Below are 11,273 nucleotides of genomic sequence, written 5' to 3'. Positions count from 1 at the left end.
AAGCCCATCAGGTTGGCACAGGACAGAGTGGGCGGACACCTGTCTGGACATGGGAAGCACATTATAAGGACGGCATTTTTTCATCTACGGAGCAAAAATCAGGCACATCCCGTCTCAGAAAGATACAGCAAAACTGGTTCACGTGTTAATTACTTCTAGACTAGATTACTGCAACTCCTTATTATCAGGCTGCTCTAATAAGTCTCTTAGGTCAACTCCTTATTATCAGGCTGCTCTAATAAGTCTCTTAGGTCAACTCCTTATTATCAGGCTGCTCTAATAAGTCTCTTAAGTCAACTCCTGATTATCAGGCTGCTCTAATAAGTCTCTTAAGTCAACTCCTTATTATCAGGCTGCTCTAATAAGTCTCTTAGGTCAACTCCTGATTATCAGGCTGCTCTAATAAGTATCTTAGGTCAACTCCTTATTATCAGGCTGCTCTAATAAGTCTCTTAGGTCAACTCCTTATTATCAGGCTGCTCTAATAAGTCTCTTAAGTCAACTCCTGATTATCAGGCTGCTCTAATAAGTCTTTTAAGTCAACTCCTTATTATCAGGCTGCTCTAATAAGTCTCTTAGGTCCCTCCAGTTGATCCAGAATGCTGCAGCTCGTGTTCTCACGAAACTAAGAAAAGAGATCACATCACTCCTGCATCAGCTGCTCTGCACTAGCTCCCTGTAACATCAAGAATGACTTTAAAAATCCTTCTCCTAACCTACAAAGCCTTGATTGGTGATGCGCCACCATATCTTAAGGAGCTTGCAGTACCATATTGCCCCAGTAGAGAGCTTCGAGTAACATATTGCCCCACTAGAGAGCTTGTAGTACCATATTGCCCCACTAAAGAGCTTGTAGTACCATATTACCCCACTAGAGCTTGTAGTACCATATTGCCCCACTAGAGAGCATATAGTACGGTATTACTCCACTAGAGGGCTTGTAGTACCATATTGCCTTATATACATACATATATATATTATATATGCCCATGTACAGGTTGCCTTTTTGACCATGTGACCCGACACAGGTAAATACCTCGTATGCAATAAACTTCACTGATCCAATGTGACCGTGACCGACATAATGATGGAAATGGATGGACGGCTAAGTGATTGTAATTGTGATTTTTAATAAACACACAGGTTAGTGGTACATTTCGCTGCCTCATAACGTTGTGTTCACAATAACACAACACATCTCTGGTGAAATGTTCCCATCAGGTTTTGTGAGTCAGAAAAATGTCATAGCAACCTGACTATCTGAGGAAGGAAAATAAGAAGGTGTTCTTATGAACCTCTCATGTCTTTAGAGACTTAGGATGCCTCGGTGTTCTTATGAACCTCTCATGTCTTTAGAGAGACTTAGGATGCCTCGGTGTTCTTATGAACCTCTCATGTCTTTAGAGACTTAGGATGCCTCGGTGTTCTTATGAACCTCTCATGTCTTTAGAGAGACTTAGGATGCCTCGGTGTTCTTATGAACCTCTCATGTCTTTCGAGACTTAGGATGCCTCGGTGTTCTTATGAACCTCTCATGTCTTTAGAGACTTAGAATGCCTCGGTGTTCTTATGAACCTCTCATGTCTTTAGAGAGACTTAGGATGCCTTGGTGTTCTTATGAACCTCTCATGTCTTTAGAGACTTAGGATGCCTCGGTGTTCTTATGAACCTCTCATGTCTTTCGAGACTTAGGATGCCTCGGTGTTCTTATGAACCTCTCATGTCTTTAGAGACTTAGGATGCCTCGGTGTTCTACTGAACCTCTCATGTCTTTCGAGACTTAGGATGCCTTGGTGTTCTTATGAACCTCTCATGTCTTTAGAGACTTAGGATGCCTCGGTGTTCTTATGAACCTCTCATGTCTTTAGAGAGACTTAGGATGCCTCGGTGTTCTTATGAACCTCTCATGTCTTTAGAGAGACTTAGGATGCCTCGGTGTTCTTATGAACCTCTCATGTCTTTTGAGAGACTTAGGATGCATCGGTGTTCTTATGAACCTCTCATGTCTTTAGAGACTTCGGATGCCTCGGTGTTCTTATGAACCTCTCATGTCTTTTGAGAGACTTAGGATGCCTCGGTGTTCTTATGAACCGCTCATGTCTTTTGAGAGACTTAGGATGCCTCGGTGTTCTTATGAACCTCTCATGTCTTTTGAGAGACTTAGGATGCCTCAGTGTTCTTATGAACCTCTCATGTCTTTAGAGACTTAGGATGCCTCAGTGTTCTTATGAACCTCTCATGTCTTTAGAGACTTAGGATGCCTCAGTGTTCTTATGAACCTCTCGTCTTTAGAGGGACTCCGGATGCCTCGGTGTTCCACTGAGTGACTGAAGAGGTCTTTCATTCCAGTAGCAGTTTAGTTTTTTAATGAACAACTTTAGTTTTTTTTAGATTTATCATCTTTCTGATGGTCACGTTTTATGGGGCGTCTTCTGGTTTTGTTTGTTTCTTGTCTGTTGTTTCTATTTGTTGTCTGTATGACTTGTTGATCACTCATGAGTTTCCCCACTGTTGTTTCTAATCTAACCAAGAGCATGGACTCGTATTCTGTACTACATAACCAATGTCTGTTACGCTTTACTACTACAATCAGAGTTCTGAACAACATCGTTTTTTAAAATAAATTAAATTACCAAGCAGTATAGGCAAGTACAGCAATTTTGATAATCATAGTAATTAGTCTACTTATTTTAGGACTATTTATTTTTAATAACTTTGTTGCGCATGGAGAAAATGTCACTGGCGACTGTAATTTCTAGTGGATTAATTATACTCCACTTTAGCTCTTTGATTTATGCATTGATGAAGCTACTTTATTAAAATCCAGTGCCTGCAGTCAGCATCAGTGTCACACATTTACACATATTTACACAAGTTCAAGTCATGAATGGCCAGTGATACGATGCTGAACTCTAAATCTTCTCTATAAAATATGCAAAAAACACTTCCATGTAACTGCTGTCCATTGCACTCACAAGAAGTACAATTCATCCACGAGCTGGTAGCACATTGACGCAATCATCCACCATCTCAAACAGGAAGTGATGTGGGCCGGCATGCCGGGCGACCTCGCCGGCCGTCTCCCCGCCGCCGCTGCGGAGCCCCGGCTGCAGGTGGCGCTGAGAGAGGAGGAGCTCCAGCGTGCGTGGACAGTCAGTCCTGTGGGAGGCGGCCAGGTGCAGCGCCGTGAGTCCGCCGTTGGTCTGGGCGTTCAGTTCGGCTCCGCGCCGCAGAAGGAAACTCGCCACGGCGACGCGGCTCCAGCGGCAGGCGCTGTGCAGCGGCGTCCAGCCGTCGGCGGTGCGAGAGTTGACCTTTGACCCCGCGGCGACTAACGCGGAAACCACATCGACGTGGCCGCCGTACGCCGCGCGGTGCAGCGGAGTGTAGCCGTCCTCGTCGCAGCAGCGCACCAGCGAGGGATCGGCGGCTAATAACCTGAGGATGGTGGCGAGCTGAGGAAAGACGATGCAGAAGGTCAAGAAACGAGAAGTCTCATCTCTAATGGAAGAAGTGCACGACCGCTCACAAGTTTGGAGTCTCTTAGAAATGTCCTTATTTTACAAAGCACTATTTTTTCCAATACAGATCACAATAAATTAATCATAAACTCTCCATAGTTAATGTGTACATGACTATTCTCTGGTGTTAATGAAGTCTCTACAGAGGTGTGTAGAGGCCCATCTCCAGTGTTCTAATGGTACATTGTGTTATCGCCTTAGAAGACTAACGGAGGGGTAGAAAACCCTTTAAACCCTTTTTATGCGAGCGCAGCTGAAAACAGTTATGCTGCTGAGAGAAGCTCTAAAACTGGCCTTCCTTTGAGCCACAGGAAGAACTTTAATATTTACTATAAAAATCATTATTTATAACCTCATAAACGTCTTGACTAGATTTTATATTTATTTTAAAATTCATTGGATAAATAAAAGTGAGAGTTTTCATGGAAAACACAACATTTTCTGGGTGACCCCAAACTTTTAAACGTTAGTGTACCTTTTACTTCATGTTTGGTGATTTAACCTCAGAAAAGATTCCAACTGAATTAGATATTAGACAAACATAACAACACTCACCAAGGCAACAAAAAAATATGTAGTTTTCATTATTATTAATTAATTACTTATTATGTTAGATCTTAAAACGATGTAATTTTGACTCCAGGAAAAGCCTCATTAAGATTAAAAATCTCCTTTACAAGAGAGTCCTGATCAAGACAGCAGCAGCAGCTCATTACACAAAGTTTCAGACAATACAACATAAAACAGTGACAGACAATATAAAAAAATATGTTTTTAGATCACAGCATGAATAAAACCCAAACTAAGACATCATAACCCGTTCACACAGGTGCACACACCTCCGTCAAAGAACACATCTACAACCAGATGAACCTCCTCCAACTCTTTCCATCTATTCAATCATATATAAGAGATCTGAACACCAGCTGAACGAGCACAACAGAGCGGCATTAAATCAACTTCAATGAGTTCTTATCACAAAATCCGAATGTGGAGATAAACTATGAACCCCCCCGCCAGCAGCTGCAGTCCACACCACTTAACTCTTAATTACCTAACATCATTCTTCACTCATGACATTTAAATATGACTTTTACCAGCTGGCAATAGATCAAACATGCGATAGTTATTTTATTCAAATTAGGACAACAAAGTCAATAAATGTGTGTTTTTTACTTGTGACTCATCGCTGAATGTTTTGGCTTTAACATTACAGTAATGCTGCAGACTTTATTCTTAATTAACACAGCAGTCTCTCACAAGCACACTTAATACGCTCCAGTTGTTTCTCATTTAACTTCAGACACGGATACTATCAAACATCAGGCTCACAACCATCCCATGAGTCTAAATATTTTGCTCGTGGTATTACTCGTGGTATTACTCGTGGTATCACTCGTGGTATCACTCGTGGTATTACTCGTGGTATTACTCGTGGTATTACTCGTGGTATTACTCGAGGTATCACTCGTGGTATTACTTACGGTATTACTCGTGGTATTACTTACGGTATTACTCGTGGTATTACTCGTGGTATTACTTACGGTATTACTCGTGGTATCACTCGTGGTATTACTCGTGGTATCACTCGTGGTATCACTCGTGGTATCACTTGTGATATTACTCGTGATATTACTCGTGGTATTACTCGTGGTATTACTCGTGGTATTACTCGAGGTATCACTCGTGGTATTACTTACGGTATTACTCGTGGTATCACTCGTGGTATTACTCGTGGTTTCACTCGTGGTATCACTCGGTATCACTCATGGTATTACTTACGGTATTACTCGTGGTATCACTCGTGGTATTACTTACGGTATTACTCGTGGTATCACTCGTGGTATCACTCGTGGTATTACTTACGGTATCACTCGTGGTATTACTCGTGGTATCACTGGTGGTGTCACTCGTGGTATTACTCGTGGTATTACTTACGGTATCACTCGTGGTATCACTCGTGGTATTACTTACGGTATCACTCGTGGTATCACTCGTGGTGTCACTCGTGGTATTACTCGTGGTATTACTTACGGTATCACTCGTGGTATCACTCGTGGTATTACTCGTGGTATTACTTACGGTATCACTCGTGGTATCACTCGTGGTATCACTCGTGGTATCACTCGTGGTATTACTTACGGTATTACTCGTGGTATTAATCGTGGTTTCACTCATGGTGTCACTCGTGGTGTCACTCGTGGTATTACTTACGGTATTACTCGTGGTATCACTCGTGGTATTACTCGTGGTATTACTTACGGTATTACTCGTGGTATTACTCGTGGTATTACTCGTGGCATCACTCGTGGTATTACTTACGGTATTACTCGTGGTATCACTCGTGTTATTACTTACGGTATTACTCGTGGTGTCACTCGTGGTATTACTTACGGTATCACTCGTGGTATCACTCGTGGTATCACTCGTGGTATTACTCGTGGTATTACTTACGGTATTACTCGTGGTATCACTCGTGGTATTACTTACGGTATTACTCGTGGTATCACTCGTGGTATTACTCGTGGTATTACTTACGGTATTACTCGTATCAATCGTGGTATCACTCGTGGTATTACTCGTGGTATTACTTACGGTATTACTCGTGGTATCACTCGTGGTATCACTCGTGGTATTACTTACGGTATTACTCGTGGTATTACTTACGGTATCACTCGTGGTATCACTCGTGGTATCACTCGTGGTATTACTCGTGGTATTACTCGTGGTATTACTTACGGTATTACTCGTGGTATTACTCGTGGTGTCACTCGTGGTATCACTCGTGGTATCACTCGTGGTGTCACTCGTGGTATTACTTATGGTATTACTCGTGGTATCACTCGTGGTATCACTCGTGGTATTATTTACGGTATTACTCGTGGTATCACTCGTGGTATCACTCGTGGTATCACTCGTGGTATCACTCGTGGTATTACTCGTGGTATTACTCGTGGTATTACTTACGGTATCACTCGTGGTATTACTCGTGGTATTGCTCGTGGTATTACTTACGGTATCACTCGTGGTATCACTCGTGGTATTACTCGTGGTGTCACTCGTGGTGTCACTCGTGGTGTCACTCATGGTGTCACTCGTGGTATTACTTACGGTATTACTCGTGGTATCACTCGTGGTATCACTCGTGGTATCACTCGTGGTATTACTCGTGGTATTACTCGTGGTATTACTTACGGTATTACTCGTGGTATTACTCGTGGTATTACTTACGGTATTACTCGTGGTATCACTCGTGGTATTACTCGTGGTATTACTTACGGTATTACTTGTGGTATCACTCGTGGTATTACTCGTGGTGTCACTCGTGGTATTACTCGTGGTATTACTTACGGTATTACTCGTGGTATCACTCGTATCACTCGTGGTATTACTCGTGGTATCACTCATGGTATTACTTACGGTATTACTCGTGGTATCACTCGTGGTATTACTCGTGGTGTCACTCGTGGTATTACTTACGGTATCACTCGTGGTATCACTCGTGGTATTACTCGTGGTATCACTCGTGGTATCACTCGTGGTGTCACTCATGGTATTACTCGTGGTATTACTCGTGGTGTCACTCGTGGTATTACTTACGGTATCACTCGTGGTATCACTCGTGGTATTACTCGTGGTATCACTCGTGGTATTGCTCGTGGTATTACTTACGGTATCACTCGTGGTGTCACTCGTGGGATTACTTACGGTATTACTTGTGGTATCACTCGTGGTATTACTTACGGTATTACTCGTGGTATCACTCGTGGTATTGCTCGTGGTATTACTTACGGTATTACTCGTGGTATTGCTCGTGGTATCACTCGTGGTATTACTCGTGGTATCACTCGTGGTATTACTTACGGTATCACTCGTGGTATTACTCGTGGTGTCACTCGTGGTATTACTCGTGGTGTCACTTGTGGTATTACTCGTGGTATCACTCGTGGTGTCACTCATGGTATTACTTACGGTATCACTCGTGGTATCACTCGTGGTATTACTCGTGGTGTCACTCGTGGTATTACTCGTGGTATTACTTGTGGTATCACTCGTGGTATTACTCGTGGTATTACTTACGGTATCACTCGTGGTATTGCTCGTGGTATTACTTACGGTATCACTCATGGTGTCACTCGTGGTGTCACTCGTGGGATTACTTACGGTATTACTCGTGGTATCACTCGTGGTATTACTCGTGGTATTACTCGTGGTATTACTCGTGGTATTACTTACGGTATTACTCGTGGTATTACTCGTGGTGTCACTCGTGGTATCACTCGTGGTATCACTCGTGGTATGACTCGTGGTGTCACTTTGATGCTATTTTCCTGATGCTTGTTGTGTGAGTGTGTCCTCGTGGTTGATGCACTTATTGTGAGTCATTTGGATGAAGCTCAAGCCTCCGCTAGAGGACCCGTAATGACGTGGTAATAACCCGTTTCTATCTTCAGATGACACACAGCTTTCATCTGGGAGGTAAAGTATGAGTTCTGAGAATAGTGCCAAAACTAAAGGGCACTTACGCGTTGGTTTTCTGCCGCCCACAGAAAGAGCACCTTCGGGTTGTCTTTGAGAGTGTCTTCTTTTTCTCCGTACCACTCCTTGCTGTGCTCCCCCTCTTCTTCTTCTTCTTCCCCCTCTTCCTCCTCGTCCTTGCTTTCAGTCCACAGGCTGCCAGCCCCTCTGGGGATCAGATATCCATGTGAATTTAGAAGCTCGAGCTGGTTGAAATCTTCTGGAAACTCCATCGCTTCCTGTTTTTGTCGGAGAATTCAAGACAGAAAGAGACACAGAGAACAATTTAGCGGAACATTAAAGTTTAGTAGTTTGACTTGAGATGCCCTTGATTGAATTTCACCAACCGCTGCTGATCAATTGTATGTGCCAATTAATTAACACGTTAGGTATCTTTTTATAATCTAGTGTGAAACAGAAATGGGTTATTCCTGTTAAGTAAGTAAGTCTGTAACTCAAGGTGACCAGCAGCTCTCAATATATTATATGAACATTCAAATATGTATTATATAAATGCAGATAAATGATGTAAATTGTTAGTTGCAGCCCTAGAATCTTGTTTACAAGACATTTATTTTCTATTTTGTAATGTATAAACACATACGTGTAGTTAATGTGAGCTAACGTTAACTGCGTAATGTTTACGTTACCTAACGTTAGCTGCGTAATGTTTACATTACCCAACGTTAACTGTGTAATGTTTACGTTACTGAACGTTAACTGTGTAATGTTTACGTTACCTAACGTTTAACTGTGTAATGTTTACGTTACCCAACGTTAACTGTGTAATGTTTACGTTAGCTAACTTTAACTTCGTAAAGTTTACGTTACCTAACGTTAACTGCGTAATGTTTACGTTACCTAACTTTAACTTCGTAATGTTTACGTTACCCAACGTTAACTGTGTAATGTTTAAGTTACCTAACTTTAACTTCGCAATGTTTACGTTACCTAACGTTAACTGTGTAATGTTTACGATATCTAACTTTAACTTCGTAATGTTTACGTTACCCAACGTTAACTGCGTAATGTTTACGTTACTTAACTTTAACTTCGTAATGTTTACGTTACCCAACGTTAACTGTGTAATGTTTAAGTTACCTAACTTTAACTTCGTAATGTTTACGTTACCTAACGTTAACTGTGTAATGTTTACGATATCTAACTTTAACTTCGTAATGTTTACGTTACCCAACGTAACGTGACGTTCGTGAACCGGCAAACCCTGTGACGTCATTACGTGCTGCAACCATCGTGAAGTCAGGAGTCATTTCGGTTCATTTAGACGTCTTTAACGGCACTTACGTCAAACACAGAACAGATGAGTACGTTGCTGTGTGCTCTTACGTTGACGTTAGCTTGCGTACAACGGTTGCGTTGCGTTGGAAATCTACGTTGACGTTGAGTTGAAACGTTAAAAGCGGTCATTGGAGTAACAATTACGTCAAAACCTCAACAATTCCCACACACCCGGGAGATTTAACTACTTAACGGAATACAAGCTGATCATATTTAACTTTCCCTGACCTACCAACGTTGTGGGTTATTCCTTTTCTTCTACTTCTTCTACTTCTTCTTCTTCTTCTTCTTCTTCTTCTTCTTCTTCTTCTTCTTCACTAGATCCCGGTTGTCATCGAGCTTCCTGGTACACTACCGCCCCCTATCGCTCTGGAGTGTGAATCAGGCAACACATTATTCCTCAGTGCGGGAAATAAAGATCCCTGAATCACATCCAGATTCCTCATAAAGAGAAGACCCTCCACGTAACATACAAACACACACACACACACATACATATATAAATTGTTATTTTAGAAATATTCAATTAATATAATTGTAAGTTAATCAATGAAAAATAAATAAATATAAAACACAAAACACAATAACGATAACAAATAAATAATACTAAATACTAAATCTACATTTATTCTATATTTAAGACAGAACCACTGAGCTTAACACACACACACCAGTCAGGCCTCATGGTGTGTTCACCAAGGAGCAGCCAGCCACGAACACTTTACTCCTCATACGTCCCGTTGAACAACCTGATGACGTACAGCCAGCCTCTTCTCACACTTATGATAACATGATAAAATGATAACATGATAACCTGATAACATGATAACATGATAACCTGATAACATGGTAACATGATAACCTGATAACATGATAACCTGATAACATGATAACCTGATAACCTGATAACATGACAACATGATAACCTGATAACATGATAACCTGATAACATGATAACCTGATAACATGGTAGCATGATAACCTGATAACATGATAACCTGAAAACCTGATAACATGATAACCTGATAACCTGATAACATAACATGATAACCTGATAACATGATAACATGATAACCTGATAACATGATAACCTGATAACCTGATAACATAACATGATAACCTGATAACATGATAACATGATAACCTGATAACCTGATAACATGAAAACCTGATAACATGATAACCTGATAACCTGATAACATAACATGATAACCTGATAACATGATAACATGATAACCTGATAACCTGATAACATGATAACCTGATAACATGATAATCTGATAACATGATAACCTGATAACCTGATAACATGATAACCTGATAACATGATAACCTGATAACATGATAACATGATAACCTGATAACATAATAACATGATAACATAATAACATGATAACCTGACAACATGATAACCTGATAACCTGATAACATGATAACATGATAACATGATAACATAATAACATGATAACATGATAACCTGATAACCTGATAACATGATAACCTGATAACATGATAACATAATAACATGATAACATGATAACATAATAACATGATAACATGATAACCTGATAACCTGATAACCTGATAACATGATAACCTGATAACCTGATAACATGATAACATGATAACCTGATAAAATGATAACATGATAACATAATAACATGATAACCTGATAACATGATAACATGATAACATGATAACATGATAACCTGATAACCTGATAACATGATAACATGATAACATAATAACATGATAACATGATAACCTGATGACCTGATAACATGATAACCTGATAACCTGATAACATGATAACATGATAAGTCTCCTTGTCTCCTTGTCGTCTTGTCGTCTTGTCATCTTGTTGTCTTGTCTCCTTGTCTTGTTGTCTTGTCTCCTTGTCGTCTTGTTGTCTTGTCGTCTTGTCTCCTTGTCGGC

At 40.8% G+C, this 11,273-nt stretch overlaps 1 protein-coding gene across 3 annotated transcripts; it reads right to left on the bottom strand.

Moving 5' to 3' along the window:
• Positions 1-1,106: 1,106 nt before the first annotated feature.
• ankrd49 (ankyrin repeat domain 49) lies at positions 1,107-9,632 on the bottom strand. Of its 3 annotated transcripts, none has more exons than XM_056411154.1 (3): positions 9,571-9,632; positions 8,048-8,278; positions 1,107-3,455 (listed from the first exon to the last, which is right to left on the bottom strand). In XM_056411154.1, exons 2-3 carry the CDS (start codon positions 8,270-8,272, stop codon positions 2,988-2,990), a joined length of 693 nt encoding a protein of 230 aa, XP_056267129.1. In that variant the 5' UTR covers positions 8,273-8,278; positions 9,571-9,632; the 3' UTR covers positions 1,107-2,987. The 3 variants fall into 3 exon arrangements, with proteins under 3 accessions (XP_056267129.1, XP_056267127.1, XP_056267128.1); XM_056411152.1 differs by lacking the exon at positions 9,571-9,632 and adding an exon at positions 9,345-9,550; XM_056411153.1 differs by lacking the exon at positions 9,571-9,632 and adding an exon at positions 9,387-9,550.
• Positions 9,633-11,273: the final 1,641 nt, after the last annotated feature.

This window comes from Pseudoliparis swirei, unplaced genomic scaffold (genome assembly GCF_029220125.1).
Source record: "Pseudoliparis swirei isolate HS2019 ecotype Mariana Trench unplaced genomic scaffold, NWPU_hadal_v1 hadal_134, whole genome shotgun sequence".
Lineage (NCBI taxonomy): Eukaryota > Metazoa > Chordata > Actinopteri > Perciformes > Liparidae > Pseudoliparis > Pseudoliparis swirei.
The sequence above is the reverse complement of the archived record's forward strand: the minus strand, read 5'-3'. Positions and strand labels throughout refer to the sequence as shown.